The sequence below is a fragment of the Aptenodytes patagonicus genome, chromosome 6 (genome assembly GCF_965638725.1).
Source record: "Aptenodytes patagonicus chromosome 6, bAptPat1.pri.cur, whole genome shotgun sequence".
NCBI classification, from domain to species: Eukaryota; Metazoa; Chordata; class Aves; order Sphenisciformes; family Spheniscidae; genus Aptenodytes; species Aptenodytes patagonicus.
The window spans coordinates 57,235,805-57,253,972 of record NC_134954.1 but is presented as its reverse complement, the minus strand read 5'-3'; the positions used below and the strand labels follow the sequence as shown (position 1 = coordinate 57,253,972).

The following is an 18,168-nucleotide window of genomic DNA, read 5'->3' as shown; positions in this document are numbered from 1 at the left end:
AAGAGCAAACTCTCTACCTTGGTGTCCTAAATTCTCTGGACTTCATGTCTTTTGAGAATTTGTTCTTTACTTACTGTGTCTCCCACTTTCACATGAGAGCATTTTCTCTGATGTGGAAAAAAGGTCCCGTTGTTACAGATGGCCGTGAAAGAGAGATTGAGCCCTTCTGTCTCTCCCAAGACCTCCAGCTCTACCTCGGACCTCAGCTCCTTAAAGGAAAAAGGCGTGAGATGAATGGAGTGATAACACTGCCAAGCGCTGCTAATGCTCCACATCTGTGTAATGTGGACTGTAACTTATCCCGACGTACACAGGAGTAAATTCATGGGTTTGGCACTTTACTTACAGACTTCTCTATTGCAAGAAAAATGGGGAACAAGCAAAACAAAGCAAGTGCCGACAGAACCATCTTTCAGTGGAAAGCAATGGTGGTATCAGTTTAATATCCGCTATCATGGGGCTTATTTCCTGCCCTTGCAGGAGAATAAATTCAGTCTTTTATTAAATCATCTTTCATCACTAAGTGCTCTGCTGACTGATACAGGTTTTCCTTTATCTCTGGTCTTACTGAGGAATGGATTTGTGTCCCTGACTGCATTGCTAGTACTGGGCTTTTCCTGATTAGCCAGCTTATGTCAATATTGCTCCCTCTTTATCTCTCCTGGTAGAATCAAACCTCACAATCTCTCTCACGGCAGGGCAGGCTCTGAGCTCAGTTTTGCCTCAGTGCGGGGCCTCCGTGAGTTAGCCCGATGTTTCCAGGACCAGAGCCAGAGTCGAGTCCCACGGTGAGCTCCTGCAGCCAAGGGGCTCACTCCCTTCCTTTCTTCTCCCGATGGAAATTCCTGCTTCATGAGCTGTCAGTGCTATTTCAAGTTGTATTCAACAACGTTCTCATTTCTCAAATCGATTTGTTCAATCAAACTTTCATTTATTAAGTGAAAAACTTACTTCCTGAACTCTCTCATACCAGGTTTTTATATTTAACTCTTTAAAATATTTTATAGCAACTTTGCTTACACAACTTAGCCTTAATCCAAAGTCTATAGCAGACCATGGGGAAATACCCTATGACTTCATTGGACTGTGGATCAGTAAATGGAAATTTTTCAAAAGTACCTTAGCAATTGCCGTGCAAAAGTCTCACTGACTTGGCTTTGTGCTCTTGCAAGCTTAATTGCTTTACAAAATACCCCCTGCCCTTCCATCAGAGCATGAGGAGCTTGCTGACCTTACTTCAGTGAGTCATTATAGTAAAGGCATCAGGTTGACTCACTGGAGTAAAGGTCTGGTGGGGTAAAACACACTAAAAGTAGAATAGGTATAAACCTGCATAGACAGCAACTCCCTGTCCTTTGTACATGTCCTGGATTCCCTGGAAATTTGTCTTAGAGTTGTGTTTGGTGGGGGGTTTTTTTAATGTCTTTTCATTTGGAAAACCTTGTCAGTAAACCAAAGCACTTTATTAAAGGACAGCAACATACCATGCAAGACACATTCACGTAATACCCAGAGCTCTTTCCAGCACACAGCCAGAGCAGTAAAACTGTGCCCTGGGCACCAGGTTAGTAACCTTGGTAGCTCTGGATGTGTCCAGTTATCCCTTCACATTTGTTTTAGAGTTAGGTGCTTATGTTGCTATTGAAACAATGCAGAGATCCTTAATTAATAATTTGTTTGCAATAGCTGGGCTCTCACAAAAGGACCAAATATAGCAAACCTCTAATAAAACTGTGGATGTTGGTATGCGCTAACGTCACAGAAAATATCACCAAATAGTCCCTCTTCCACCAGCTGCAAAACTACGAGGCCCAAATAGAGTGCAACCGTGAGAGAAAATTAAATGCTGCTGAACACCAAGCCGTAATACTTTGGATCCTGGTGTCTGTGCTGGGTCATTATGAACATGCCTTGCTGTTGTGAGAGGTCAACATACGCATGTTATGCCAGTGAACATGAATGCATAAACTGTGACAAACTCCAGCTTCTTAGATCTTAATATCTGTGAGGACTTCTAATGGTGTTTTAAATCTCCTGAGCTGCCTGGCCATAATTTGGGGACAAATAGCAGACAGTTTAGTGAGCTTTAAGCCATTCACAGAGAAATGTTTGTGGTTCAAAAATTTTCTGAATGAAACAACAGACAAGGCAGTGTTACAAACTCGTGCCCTTGTGTTACCTGTCCTTTTTTAATATATTATTTCTTTGGTCTTATTTTCCTGTAAGTGAAAGAACCAAGCACTGAAAAACAGAGTGGAATTTTTCTGAAATTTTAAAATCCTGGAATGACTTTAATCAAACGGCCTGATATCTGTCACAATGCATTTTAACCTACAGCTCTGCAATACAAAGTTATGCAGAATTCAATGTTAAACAAAGCAGGCAGAAATATGCTTACAGAAGAAAATGAATCATACTTGGAAAGAACACGAGAACTCCTTGTAACAAATATTTTGACAGCTCAGACTTTCTTTACTTGCTTACTTCCTCTCTGAAGCTTTTAGATAGCAACACATGGTGAATGGTATTAGCAAACCTTGTGTTTGTACAGCAAGCGAAGACTGAAAAGCACTTTAAAAGTGTTAAAAGATTTAGCCTAACTCTACTTTTGGGAGACAAAGAGTTATTTATTTGTATTTTGTGGGTAAAGAAACAGAGACACCATGCATTGACTTACACTGCTGAGAGTATCATGAGAGGGCTGTGACAAAAATGGAATTAGATCTTCTGTTTTGCATGTGATTTTTAACCCTTATTTCCCCCTTCTCAGTCCAAAAAAATTCAGATGTCTTCACTTACGTCAAATAAGGTGGTTTTCAGTGTTTCCTGCTTGGAAGATTTTCAATCATGAAGCAATAAGATTGTTAACCTTTAAGGTTAAGTGTAATAAAATGGGTTCTGGGAAATTTTGAGTGTGACATGTTGGTACATGTACACTTTGTACATCTTGAAAAGTATGTGGGATTTTAAGAACCTATGAGCAACTCTGGCATATGGTCCAGACATGCCGTACCTGAATGAGGACATGACGAGCTATGGCCCAAAGGCAGGAACGCTGTTCTTGCAGCCACCTTCCTGCCGCCACGTGAGGGGAGCAAGCCCCGAGCTCAGAGCCCCCTCCAAACCCTGCCCATGGCTGAACCTGGGACCGGCCGAAACAACTCAGGAGCTGCACCGGGGTCACCAGTGACAGCTCTGGGAGACGATCTGCTCAAAGCACGCAGCAGCTAAAAAGCCAACAATGTCCTGGGCATCACAAGCAAGGATGCTGAGAACAAGACAGAAGGCATCATTTTGCCTCTGTATAAACCTTAGCGTGCCCTGTCTTGCTTACTGCAAGCTCTTCTGGTCTCCACATCTCAGGAAGGACTCACTGGAGTGAGGGAGGGTAAAGAGAAGATCAGCTAAAGTCACCAAGGGGATGGAGCAGCTGAGGAGAGACTTAAAAGGCTAGGATTGTCCAATTTGGAGAGAAGGTTATGGGGGTGGAAGGTATCTCAGTGATAAAATATTATGAAATCATGAAGACATGAAGATAAGGTGAACACAGAGCTGTTATTCACCAAACCCTGCAACATCAGAACTAAGGCGCACTCAGTGAAACTTTAAAGCGTAGAGAGTAGTTTAAAATGGGAAAAAGAAAAATGTATCTTGACACAGTGCAACTGAACTCCTTTTTGCCACAGAAGGCAATGGAGACTGAAAATTTCAGCAGGTTCAAAAAGGAGATTAGGAAACAAAAAATCGTAGACAATCAGTAACACTAAGGGGAAGAGGCAAGGATGAACTCTCCACCCTTCCAGTGTTCCAGCAAGGCGGAAGGTGCCGTGACACTGCAGTTAGAGGAAGCGCCGTTCTGCACTTAACACAATGTTACAGCAAAGGCACCAGGACACAGCACTGGAACAATTATTTTATGTTTTTCCATTACTCACTGGACAACAAAATGGTATTTCAGCTGTTAAATGTAGGAACCTCTGTCTATACGTTAGAGTGCCAGCCTCAAGGAATCCTGATAGGAACCAGATGTGACTAACAACAGGTTGGACTCCAGAAGTGAAATCCTGGTGCTACTGAATGTCTAGGAATAGCTCTGCTCATGTAAAGGTTTCCCCCCCTATTTATTACAATGCGTAGACTCCCAAGATTAACCTTAAAGTTCTTTGCTTGTTTAATTTTCCACAGTATAGAGAATCTTCTGGTATTTTGTATTTCATTTTAAAAAATCATAACTCACCAATTGTATTGCTTTTATAAGAGTTAGAAGAATTTGGTTTGCTTTCCTATCATCAAGACCAAAATAATTTTGGGCATAATGATGATTGTCTTGTTCAGTTGATAGGAGGAAGAGAAAATGTAAGGAAAGAAAGAGAAGCTCTTTGCAAAGAGTTATTTTGCACTGTAGCCAACTGGTAGAGCAGGTTTTTAATAAAAAGGGGCTGAGAGAGAAGAGGGAAATCAATAGTATATCAGCACATCTGTGTAAAGACATGTAAAGCAGTCTAAAAACATTCCCCTGAAAGAAGAGAGCCAGGCAGCCAGGATGCATTTTACAAACAAAGATCTGAAGAGCAGCGCTGTGTTTATGTTCCTGTCATCTTTACAGTATTTCTTGGTGTAATGTAAACAAACGCATTCAAGTCTTGGTATTATCTAAACAAACCCATTTCGGCTCCTGCGTTCTGCTTTTTAAAAACCTCAGAACAGCCTCACAGGGGCAGCATCAAATTGCTAAAGCAGAGAAGAGCACTGAGCACATGATAGTGCTTTTTTCCCCAGATATTCCAGCAGAGCAATCGTACATCTGCTCTGGTGACAGCTACCGGTGGGAAGAGAGTTGAGTCCACGTAGAAGTATTGAACTGGGAGAGCTGAATACCTATAGTAAAGAAGGCTTAGGAGTAGGTGTGAAATAAGGACTATGAAGAAGGCAAGACAGACGAGAGACTGATGTGAATTTAGCATTCCAGCACAAGTAAGGAATGACAGAACGTTACAGGAATTTTGTTTGGAAAACCATGAAAACTGGATATAGTTCTATACAGTTCTATAGTTCATTTCAGTAGAGATGAATAAGCATAAATTATAAATAAAACTACTGTTTCTGTGCTCACTTAATCCTCAGAGTAAACAAAGCTTTTCCTGTTAAGGTCAGCACCTAAGCATAAAAAAAAATGATGTTCTTGTAATCAGTGCAGAAAAAGAATCAAAGACACTTGTTTTTATCAAATCGCAAGCTAATTTTTAAAATATAGACATGCATAGACAAAAATTATAACTACCTTACCTGATATGCAGCAATGATCAACTGGAGGATATTTCCAGAATCCTTCTGTAGTCGGCCAACAGTAGCTCCAGGAATAAGCTTTGCATAGCTCTGAAAATATATTAAGAAAAATTTAAAGCATAAAAAATAAGGCTAAGTGACAAGGTAGGTGACAAGGAGCTACCATCTGGAAAAGAATAAAATATACTGGAGCCAACTAAAATAAATAATAGTGACGTTGTCAAGGACCCTTGCAGACTCAATGACACACGTCCTATTGAAAAAGTCCTATGGAGAAGTGTTTCACTGAAAACTAATGGGACACATCTTGCTAAATCACCTCTGTGTGCTTGGAAGTTTGATACTATAGTATTTTTCAGCTATAATTTTTTAAATTTAGAAGGAAGATATATTCTATCAACAGTTGTGGTTTTCTTTAATAAAAATAACCAAAACCAGATTCAGCTGCTCTACTGTTGCTGTACTATTTGAGAGTCTTGGACTCTACGTTCAATAACAGCAGTCACTTTTTTTTTTATCTTTGCAAGCAACTGAGCATCTTGAATTCTGATTAGTGAGGGCACAGAAGTTAAGACGTTTAAACTAAGGGCTACAAGAACTTTGAACAAAGGCCCTTAAAAAACTGCTGCTGGTTTATGATTGATGTAACACCCCACATGTATCCCAGTGGTCTGTGGCTATGACTGATTGTATGTTGACTTTCTGTTAATAATATAGTGCCAATTTAACAACTGATTTCAGTGGTAAGTTTTCTTTTCTTTTTGCATTAAATTGCATTGTGACACTAACATGACATCTAGCAGCTAGATTTTAAATATGCTCAATTAAAATTTATCTTGCATGATTATTAACTACATGAACTTCTCTTGCTTGTACCCATGCTTTTGGAAAATAAGTGTTCATCATTAAAAACACACATTGTAGCATTCATTTTCCTTTGCAATTTATCATATCAATGCTGTTATTTTAATTAAAAATATTCCAGAGAGCTATTGATAAACATGGATAATTTGATACCCTTATGTCCCTCTTATACTTTATATCTCCAGAAGCCCTGTGATTACTTTATATATTATGTATGGAATACTTATCATTCATTACATTCCTAAAGTGCTATTGTAAATCAGTGGGATTAACTGCATTTTATGTTACAGCTGGTGACTTTGCATTCCTGACTCTTCCTGTGATTAGTGCTCTCTCAAGGATTCTTCGAATATTGAAACCCTGCATTTTGTACACATGGACCTTTTGGGAGATGATAAACCTGGAATTTAAAGTATAGCACCCTTTAACCTGTGGCATGCAAAACAAACAGCAGGGATATACTGTTCTGAAGACTTCGTTTTATCTTTCCTCTTTGAACAAAAATTTTCTGCATGGTGATACAAGGATGACGTTGCAAGCCTAGTCTAAGTGTGTATCTCCAGTCCATTGGTTAAACCCTACCTTTTAGCAAATATTGCTGTTTAACCATTAACAAGATGAGGCAGACTGATGCTTCTGGAGTGCTACTATCATAAAACATCCAAAGAATGTCATGGAATTTAGTCTTTTAGCAAATATTCATTAAAAGGTAAACTGCCTTTTTATAGAGGTACTCTGATTCATGTTAGCGAAATTTGACAATTATATATTTGAGTTCAGTGGGGTTTTGTCTAATTTTTTAGCAGTGTAAATGAGAGAAGAATTTTCATCATAAATAGAGTGTCATGCCAAATTTATAAAAATAATCTGAAATTCTGTAGAAGTGTGGAGACTGAGTATTTTTAGTTCAATTTTCAGCAGTGAAATGCAGTCTGAAAACCCCAATTTTCAAGCTGTATTCTCCTGTGACATAAAAAGCAACAATTTGTTCAAAAAAGAGCAGTTTCTGTTTCAACAGCAGTGCTGCTTAGTCATGATGAAAGAGGGATTCTTTCCCCTCATTCAAATTTGAATAAATTTTAAGGAATTCTGCTTGAAAACATATAATATAAACAATAATAATAACTACCTCATGAAACCTTAAAGACTGCTGTTTTCTTTTATACCAAAATAGGCTTTATACGGTTTGTCAAAATATCATTATTATTGCAATATTCACAGATGTTTTTTAAATGAATAGCTTTTATAGAATAAAAACATTCCCTGCTGCTGTGGTAAGACTCAGCTGAGACTAATGATGCAAAAAGTTAGACACGTGAATATATTTCAAAAGACCTCTTTGGGGGGAAAAAAATTCCTTTTTATAAATAATCGCAAATTATTAGGGCTCAGTGTGAGGAACTTCCTTCCCTCTCTTGCCTTTAATTTTGAGTGGCGTCATAAATGTTTCCACGTGACTGTTTTTAAAGTTCTTGTGGTCAGGGAGAGCATCAGACCTAAACCTTCCCCCTCTTTTAGATTGCTGTGCAGTAGCTGTTTGGTTGCATGGAAGGATCAAAACTAACACCAGCTATGTTACAAGCATACGTATTCTGTGCTTGTGCAATCCGTAATATTTGTGTGTTAGATAATAATACACATACATCTAAGTGGATAAACTGAAAATTCAGTTGAAGAGGATCAAGCATATTAAATGACTGAATTATTTTGGGCTAAATTGTTGCGGATTATACAGGGCTAGAAATATAGAATATATATCTGACAGTCTGAACACTGCACTTAATACTAATGGAATCTATCAAGTCTATTTAAAGAGGTGCTTTCTAAGTCCTCACAGTCATTTTAATGTACGCTTGTCCCTAAGAACTGAATTATAAATAGCAGTGGTCAATTTTGGGGACTGATATAATTAGATGCTGAGTTCAAGTAGATTTGAGATGAGATATTTGGGGAGAGGCTTTCCACCTCAAAGGATAATTAAGTTTGGGAGGGTTTTCTGAGGGAGACTGCAGAATCTCCATCACTGAGGCTTTTAAAAAGAAGTAAGTAAAACACCAAGACAAGAGTGGTTTAACGGTGGTGCCCAAGTGCCACTTTAGGGTCCTCTCCCAGCTCTTCCAGGCTACCTGAGCAGTGGCCTTAACATGGGAATAACTCTCATTGTCTCGCTTTGTTCTTTTTACATTCTTAAGCGTGGATACCTGGTTATTTACATTTATATTACAAATTTGAATCACACAGATCAAAACATGACACTATTGTCCTGTTTGCAGGTCCTACATATACCCTTGAAAGTATACTGTAATGTGGAAAAACTGCACTGTGAGACATATATGATTTTTGTACTTGCTTTGACTGATTTTCCACATCACCTACAGGATAGAAAGCAGACCGTAACAACTATAGCTATTCAAATAAGTGCAGAAAGCAGTATTGAAAAGATGAAAGCAGCAGATAGAATATATTCAATGGGATTACTATATATCCTACAAGATAGAAGATAGTCACCCTTTTTTTTCCCTAACAAAGAAAGTAACAAGAACAAGTCATTCCCCAGTTGGGTTAACAATGGCTTGCATTTTTTGTTAGCTATAAATCTTCGCTTAGTGTTCCCAGTGAACAAAGGGTGCCCTACTGGTATAGCACCGACACAGGGATACTGAAATAGAAAACCCCTGATAAGAACACTGTTGGCCAACTCTGAGGGTGACCACCGGCAATTTCCAAGGGAAAATATAATGTCATCAGTAAGAGAAAAGTTTCTTTGGACAAAATAAAGCTTTGTAAATCAAAGAGATACTTCCAAACTACCTCCTAGAACAGCTCTTATTCATGCAGCTCCAATTAAAATCAGTGAAAAAAATTCACTTGTCATTAATTAGACCCCTATTAAGAAATTGTTGAGCAATAATGAGATCTAGTAAATGGGTTTTAATGCACAAATTTTAACTAATCTATGCTATGACTATAGAATCCCACTGCATTTGTAAGTGATTGACTTCTACTATTGTTGATCTAAGTTTTCACGCTTCAGCTCAGTATTCAATCAAGTCTTTAAAAAAGCCAGGCAGTCAGTGCTCCAAGATGTAGTGTTTCCTCCCTTGTCAAGACTGTAATCTGAGAATCAGTTTATGAAAGACGTGACTCTTGTAACTTTTGTCAAACACCTGGAGTATTAGTGTTACTCGAGAGAACTCTACAGCTGGAACCAGTCAGAGAAGCACTGAGAAGTCTTCCCTGGGTTATACAGAGGACAGAAATAGGAAACCATCATACTGGTGAGTACCTCAAGGACTCATCTGCTCTCTCTGCTGTAACATAGGACCTTTTTCCCTACCCTTTCTTTCCTATTTTTCATGTGGTTATCACACCAGAGGAGCACCTTTCTTCTCATTCCTTTACTTTTGGCTTTTAATGAGGAATGATGTGTGAGGGTTTTTCCTTTGGAAAGGCAAGCTTATTGTATCAGCAGGATCGCCCTTATTGACTCCCTCTCAAACAACCTGAATAAATTTGGAGGGACAATTTATCCCCCCCTTGTCCCCCTTCACGCAGTGGTATGTGGCCAGGCAGCCAAGCATAGGCTGCAAAACCCCTTATTATCCTCACTGAATTCTTATCTAGAATTTCTTTTTGCACATGAAGATTTCTTCCCAGCAGACGGACTGGAAAGAAAAGGAAATAAGAATTGCCAATATCCCTTCTTATTTTATCTTGAGGGCTTGTGCTCACATGCACTGCAAAAAGCAGTTAAGCAATAAAAGGAAGATGTGTACCCAAGGAGCTCTTTGCAAACAAAATGCCCTTTTTCAGCTCTGTCCTTGCAGCCTCAGCTCACGGCTGGAACACCAACGGGCTGAAAGCAGCATGGAGCTTCACGAGGGCTTATATCTGTGGAGGCTGAAAACAGGTGCCTGCACGGATGACTGATGGAGCTGCAGGTATCAATGATATTCAGTTTATTAAAAAATATGGATTTTGCATATCTGTAACCACTGCTCTTCTGCTCTCCCCTCTCTCATGGCTCCCATTTCCCATGACAGGACTTCATAGAGCAGGAAATTACTTCACAGAACAGGATTCTGCGAATCCTAATGTCAAAAATTCCTGTAATAACGTGTTTTCCTTCAGTGGACATGAGGAATGATACATGAGGGAAGAGGACTTTGTCCATCATGTTTTGTATTTTTAATCTTGCCACTACTTTCCTATTTGTCTCATTGGAAAGAGACACAGAAACAAAGACAAATCAATAAAACTCTCAGGCCAACTGAAAAAAAAACCATTATCTCAGAGTTGAGCATGAAGACAAATGTATTTTTCAGAATATATTCTTGTCTTATAAAAGTAAGAACAGGCTCAACTGTCCTTCTCTAGCCTTATACAAAATCCTTGACTTAAAAAAATCTAGTGTGATTCAACTTGAAATCCAATTTAAAAGTTACCTAAGAACATCAAAATCAATACATGAAGAACCACTTCCTAAGTAAAAGAGCCTTTCTCTGATACATAATTTCTTAGCTATTTTTATTACATAAATATCTTACAGAATTCAATCCTTAATACTAAAATTACTGTATCAGCTGTGAAAAAGGTGAACCTTAAAACAAATACTGGAGAACTGAACATTTTAGTTTGCTCACCTCATATATATGAACTTGCTCATTTGTTACAGCAAAAATTAATAAAACATTGTTTTGCACAAGTTTGTCAATTAATTGTCCAATTGTGGGATACTCCTGCAAACAAACAGAAGAGAGCCACATCAATCCATTTTTCATGTGCGTCCACTTGCTAATTATCTCCCATGAAACACACATTCAAATGATCATAATTAACACTGTATTCTCTGTATAGTATAATTAGGCACTACACGTATACAAAATAAAAGATAGTATATATAATTTCCTCGCCTTGTTTTTAAGGAATCCCCTCTGAGAAAAGTACAGTGCCAGCCTCCATACTGGGACACGTGGCTCAGTAGCATCTGTGATATTTATAATCCAAAGAATAACACTGCACCAGAGCAACTGGGTATTTGTCCTACACTGAACACTGTAGTGTACATACTCAGTATTTTTGAACACTGAATTTTAAGCTGGTAAGTTGTCCTACATGAGCAGTGTCCTACAAATTCCTGAACTCCTCCTGAATTCACACCCTTACAGGGAACATGATGAATGCAAATTTTGCCTTCCCTGCAGAAGGGAGTACTAGTCAGTCCTGTTCCATGTGTTTTCCGGGTTAGCAGGAACAAAATTTGTGCTTTCTTTTTTCCTAGTTATAATCTATCCTAACTCCATACAAACACACTGTTCTTTTTTTACTGAAATGTGAAATTACAAATAAAATAATTACATGAAATATCTGGATTCCCCAACTTTTACACATTTCAGTGATAAAGGTATACTTTCATTAATTTTCTAAGTTGCTCATGTTAGTCTTTAAATTTCCAGAATGTGAGAGTTGTATGAAATTCATAGTAAATTACCAGAACAGTTGACATGGAATATTCATTATTGTGGTCCAAATGACAGTTCCCATCATTAGGAGTAACAATCCCTGCCAGTTTACTGTCCATCCCGAAATGGGAATCGGCGTCACTCACAAACACCAGCAAATGTAGAGAATCATTCCTCCATCCAATTTTTTCCTGTCATTTAAAACACATTAGTTTAGCAGGCTGTATTGCACTCACAATATAGGAAAGCAGCAAAAGATTTGGAGAACGGCATCTCAAAATAAATGAAGGGAATAATTTTAAAGGGAGTGTCCAAAACATCACAACATCTCTTAAGAGATGATGTTCATTCCATTGTCTTTGGCTAACATTTTGTCTTCCCATTCCTGTGTTTAATAACATGGGCTGGCCATGTTCATGTCAATCTGCTTACTACTCTATATATAGTTAATAAAAAATATTAAAAAAAAAAAATCAAGAAAACAGACCCACTAATTATACAGATTTTATTTTTTTTTTATCCCTGGCAATTAAAAAGAAACACTAAAATATTGCAATATGCATGTTTTACTTGATACAGCCAAAAGTATTTTCACACAAAACTAATGAGGCTCTTGGACTGTATTAAAAAAACCTTGAAAAATTATGATCTGCTTCTTTGAAATACAACCCTATAATACTAAAAGTGGTAACATACAGAATAATTAATATTATCATAGGATCATAGAATGGTTTGGGTTGGAAGGGGCCTTAAAGACCTTCTAGTTCCAACCCCCCTGCCATGGGCAGGGGCACCTTCCACTAGACCAGGTTGCTCAAAGCCCCATCCAGCCTGGCCTTGAACGCTTCCAGGGAGGGGGCATCCACAGCTTCTCTGGGCAACCTGTTCCAGTGCCTCGCCACCCTCATAGTGAAGAATGTCTTCCTTATATCTAATCTAAATCTACCCTCTTTTACTTTAAAGCCATTACCCCTTGGCCTATCACTACATGCCCTCGTATATTATACCTTGTATATTATACCTAGAAGTTTCAATTACCTTGCAAACAGCTGCCTGCATAATTGCATCGAATCCTCCCTCTGGAGTGTCTATATTAGCAGAGATTCGCTGTCCTTTCACAATTTCATTGAATTTTTCAGCATCGTTTGTTAGTGGCAAAACATGTTTGTATCCAAAGGTGGGTAAGCACTCGTATGGTACACTTCTACAAGATAAGTGAGACAGCTTATGGATAATACGGAGTGAAAAATCACTACAATGGCTACTTGCAGGCCTGTCTGGCTTAGTCTTTGCTCATGTATCTCTGTGTCTGAGATAGATCTAGTGAAAAACATCAGAGAATCACAGAGCACCCAGTGAGGTGGGTAATGCAAACAGGTCTGCATAAAGCCTGGGAAATGCCTCCTAGAGCAGAGTAATTCAGCCAATTAACAAGGTACAGTCCTTGCTGCACTCCCTGCTGTGCCTTGTTTTCATACTGAGAAGCACATGAGGCTCTGTAGTCCCTCAATGACATTCAGAGAGCACCACCAAGCTGCTGCAGTCCTGCTTCAGGCTGCAGAGCACACCTTCTCCTCCACGTAGGTTAGGAAATTGCTAGGGCGGCCTGGGTTTGGGGGATACCACTAGACCTTACGGGAAAAAAAAACAGGAAAACAACACTGATGGGTAAATGAAACTGCTATTCTGTGTTGGGTTTGAGTTTGCACCTGCTTGGTTAGCAATGTCATAAGATTCTTATATATATGTATATTGTAGCAAATCAAAGAAAAATACAAAATTATTCTGCATACCTGTTTGTTAACCCATTAAGCACATTTGTAACTAGCAGCAAAAGCTAAAAAGCAGAATCACTCCCAGATTCCTCTCCCCAAATAACATAAGACTCAACAGAATAATGATCAGAGTGCGAAACTAAAAGAAACAAATCTTGTTTCCCAAACTGACTCAGTTACAGCTGGAAGAGGACAGAGGTTCCAGTGAGGTTGCTGAATTGAATTTTATCCTAAAGATTAGTATTATGACTTAATGTTGGCATGCAAACAGAGGTAGGTATATTCCCTGCCTACCTGCAAGGGTTGTTTATTTCTTCAGCTGTAGTTTTGATAAATGGTGAAACTGGTTTTTCAACAAAAGATCCAAACCCCAGTCTGAAGTTGCTTGTCAGTTTTGACATTTCTTTGGAAAGAGTTGAACCCAGTTCTTTGATTGTATTCAGATCATCATCCATGGAGGCTGAAAGATCCATGAGGTAATAGAGATCAATTGGATAATCTTCAGTTTGCCGAACCTTGATCTGTATTGTTTCTTCATGTCCTATGAAGGTCATGGGAAAATGGGATACATATCAGCACTTCTAAATAGAAGTTATGAGCAACACCAAGTTGTTCATAAACTTATATATATGGCGAAAATTATGTAGTATTTCAAATCATCAGTAGACAAAAAAAACCCCACGTAAAAAATTCTCTGTCAACTAAAATCTCAAACAGGAGGTTTGAAAAATTAAAAGCCGTTCTAGTGTTTTTTCTAAGCTGTTCTTCAGTAAAGCCGTAACCATAGATTTACAACTGACTGCTGTAATTTAAAAATATGAGAACATCACTTTGGCACTATGCAGCTTTAGAAAATTAGACATGGAGCTAATTAAAATTAAAGGTAGCGCTTATGGGACATATCATGTACTTTAGAAATTTAAAGAAAACCAGAGTGTACGCACAGGTTTTATTCTCAGTTCCAACACTATGATATGACCTAACTGGGTGTCTCTTACGTTTCTTTATTCCAAATTCCCTCCAGGAAAAATTCACATCTCAAGGACCCCAAAGTAGGTCTGGAGTGTGTCCATAAATGTCACTGGTACCTTGTAAATCCTCAAAGCAAGATTTTATGCTGCCTCTGAGATATGCTGTTTGCCAGACCTGCGGGGGAGAGGCACAGGAGCAGGGCTGGAGAGGCGGGGGGGGGTTTCCACTCTCTCACTGCCACCTCAATGGCAAGAGAATAGAAGAACTAAAAAAATAGATCCTTACTTTTATGACGTACCCAGCAATTCTGAAAGTATTTTGAACTCAGTCGAACCTAGCTTCCATCCGATGAGTCAACAGATTATTTCGGACTCAACACGGGTTTTTTATCTTTATTCTATCAAGATTTTTTTTAGACCATTCAGTCTGAGAAGCTTCAGCATATCACACTGGCTGAAAAAAAAAAAAATCCCGCATGTATGAACTGAGTGACTTACCTGGTCGCAGCCTGAGAGTTAATTTTTGAGGAGAAATCTGTGTGACATCAGAATTGTTCTTCTGGGTTGATGCAGTTAGGGGCTTGTTTCTGTGAATTTCTACTTCTGAAATGGGAAATTCAATTAAATTCAACTGGCATCCTTTTGACAAAAGGTTTTCTGGGGTATCACACCTCCCATGAATTCCAGCCGAGTCCGTGTAATTCTAAAGCAAACAGGAGAAGGAATGGATGAGTTAAACGTATTTACTGGCCAGCCACCAGCACCTGGCTGATGAAAGGTCAATCCAATGCAGGGAACAGAAACAAAGGTGCAAGTTGGTGCAAACTAGTGCAGAAAGAGATCTAGGTGGCACAGAAGTCTTAATTTGCCCTTCATGGATCATGTCACACAGGTGTATAATTAATGTAACTTACACCGATTTGGTATCCTGGGAGAAACTGCTCTATTGTTGGGGAATGGGAATTGTGCCACTCACTGCATTTGGCTTTCCCCTCGCAGTACTGGGAATGATAACACAAAGCCCTGACGAGCCCCTGGTTTTTCTATTACAGGATTGTGCCGCAAATTCATCAGTCTTTCCTAAACAGTTTTGAACTGCTGATGGAACAACATCATTTAATAACAGAAGAGGTCTCGCAGATAATAAACTCCTACAAATTTTGTGACAAACTGACGGTGGGGTACCCAGTGGTCACTGTTTTTTTCTGACCTACTGTTTCTCCTCAACCCTGATTTAACATGTTCACTGAAGCAGGTTGCAAGTCCTTGTTACTCTGCTGGGTGCCCAACGAGCACCACAGCCTCCCTCCCTCGCTCCCCAGCAGCAGTGGGGTCCCTGGCATGCCCACGTCTATCTGGTTACGTTTGGCCCAGTGTCCTACTTGACATCCTCCCATCTGGAGGAAATCACAAGCCTATCGATATCAGTTGGATAGCTTGCCGTTTATTTTGTTACTCATTTCAAAGCACTTGCTATGCATTCCTTTCCACAACACTGCTGCAGGGTAGGTACTATCCCCGCGTAGCAGTGAAGTTAATGGTTAGTTTTACAAAGAGGCTTCTGTGCCTTATTACCATTTCCTAGAGCTATGTATTGAGTTTAGATCCTCAAAATCAGTTGCCTCCTGAACTGGAAACTGCTCTGGCCTGCAAGACCTTTTGACCATTTGGCAATGCCCGGCAGAACTGCATCGAAACATTCAATTCCTGGCTGATGGTCATGGGCCCATACCATGGGGCCTCTCTTTTTTCCTAGATTTGGGTAAGCCACCTGGGGTTCAGCCATTAAGCCACAAATATTCTCTGAATTCACTCACTGAAAAACTTTCCATCCAAAGCAAAACAAATTTACTTTAAACCTGTTAAAACCAGAACTGGGACCCTTCTTTCCACAAAAATGTCACCCTTCATGCCTGAAAATTGTCAGGGATCTTATATAGTTTGGTGGAAGCAATGTTGAGACACCTGATGGGAACAGTGGTTTGTTATTCTTCAGACGGAATCTGATGTCTTTGCTCAGGCAAAACTCTCGCCAACTGCTTCTTGAATACAGCGCGCATAAAAATCATGTACCATTATAAAACTTTCACAGGGAGATCCATATCATCTCCTTTAGTTACACACTTTGAGTTGCGGGCTTTTCAAAACACGTGTGAAGAGGCAAACTCATATTTCAAATACAATTACAAGGTGTGTTTTCATCCTACAGAAAACAGTGGTTTCTTTGGAGGCACTTGTGTTTACTCTGACACTAAAGCTCCTACGCCTTTTGCACTCTTGATATGTCTCTAGCAAACAAGTGAATGAGCCTATGAACAAAGGAAAAAATCATGTTTACTACTCTGAAGTTTTCAATAGTTCCACAGTTATTTTTTTAAAAATCAATAAATTGTGTTTCATTTTTGTTTTCTGAAAATACATGACAGTAGTCAAAATTATGTGATCAAATTTCATTTCAAGAAAAACCTGTTTTGGATGTTAAGTACAAACATAAAAACTACTGCAAACCCACTAATGTGGGTGGGTATTTTTCCCATGGTAACATTTTTTGCAAACTGCTATATTATTTTTAGCAAACTTATTTTTAAAAAAAGTGCTGTTTGGTCTTTGTCAGCTACTTCATAAAGCAGTATGTTAGTCCTATCCTAGGTATTGTTTTGCTATTCAAAAAGGCAAGAAATATTTTTAACAGCAAAGTTGTAAATCAGAAACTATCATGAAAAAGACTTATTTTATTTCTTTATTATTTCTGGCAAGTTTTTAATTGTGATAGCTGACTATTTTGCTAACATTAATGAACTAAGACCTCAAATATTTACTGTGAAGTAGGGAGATATTATTTAGCATCATTTACAGGTGAAAATTTTAAAAGCAGAGATGTTAAGTGACTTGCCTGGGGTTACGCAGAAAGCCTGCAACAGATACATAGGAAACAAATCCAGATTTTTTTTTAAGCCCAATGTTTTAGCCAAAACACTTACACCTATATCATACTAATTATAAAACTGACACTGTCATCATACTTAAAATCAACCACAGATTAATCATTTGTATATGCAAACTAACTGGAGCACCTTCTGTTTACACTGTCTGGCTTGGCATGTAATATGTAAGATGCAGTCTGGTCTAGTGCTTCATCATCAGCGCTGTGGGTGAGTCAGCCCTGAGGCTGATGACCTGAGCCCCTCTAATAGCACTTTTATTTCTGCCTTAGATGAGGAAGGTTGTTTTTTTTTAAAAAAAAAAAAACAACAACAATGAATAATAGACCATAAAGTCTAGATTGAAATCCACTTTTGATCCCCAGGAAGGCTTCGCTGAGTGCTGCACGCACTACAAAACCACGGGCTGACCCAATTAAGTCAATACTTCATCACTCAGAGCTACTACAAACACTTCAAGTCTTACTTTGAAATTTTTTTGTATCATTTACTCTACCTCTTGAAAACACCAAGCGCAGTGTGGTCCAGAAAGCAAACAATCTTCACAAGTCACTGCTTTTTCCTGAGAACAGGTCCCTAAATTTAAATCCAAGAAGATAAAAGCCTATTAATAATGCATTTAATCATTCCGTTTATGAAGAATCCTGTCATTTAGAGAATGTGGGAGGTGAAAAATGCACAAGTTTAGCCATATTTAGGATTACTGATAAAATTCCTTCATAAAGGTATTTCTATTGGTAGAAGATTAACTCTCAAATAAAAATTAAAACCCCACAATTGCTGGCAATTAACATACTTTTGCATGCTTCATGGATGGCATTCACTGAGAACATGTTACTCTTTTTCTCCAGTGCACCTGATAAAGTGT

General features: G+C 38.7%; 1 protein-coding gene across 6 annotated transcripts in view; it reads right to left on the bottom strand.

The window, feature by feature from the left end:
* Positions 1-18,168, bottom strand: part of ITGB6 (integrin subunit beta 6) — a 53,000-nt gene that overhangs the window by 18,189 nt on the left and 16,643 nt on the right. For 4 of the 6 annotated variants that reach the window (XM_076342783.1, XM_076342782.1, XM_076342781.1 and 1 more), the window contains 8 exons: positions 17,797-17,876; positions 14,857-15,061; positions 13,682-13,928; positions 12,651-12,816; positions 11,642-11,803; positions 10,794-10,889; positions 5,287-5,376; positions 75-209 (listed from right to left, as the gene is read on the bottom strand). In XM_076342783.1, coding sequence (XP_076198898.1) covers positions 75-209; positions 5,287-5,376; positions 10,794-10,889; positions 11,642-11,803; positions 12,651-12,816; positions 13,682-13,928; positions 14,857-15,061; positions 17,797-17,876 — 1,181 coding nt within the window. Of the gene's footprint in view, positions 1-74; positions 210-5,286; positions 5,377-10,793; positions 10,890-11,641; positions 11,804-12,650; positions 12,817-13,681; positions 13,929-14,331; positions 14,376-14,475; positions 14,517-14,856; positions 15,062-17,796; positions 17,877-18,168 lie in introns of those variants that run through there. The other 2 variants (XM_076342785.1, XM_076342784.1) reach the window with 2 other exon arrangements.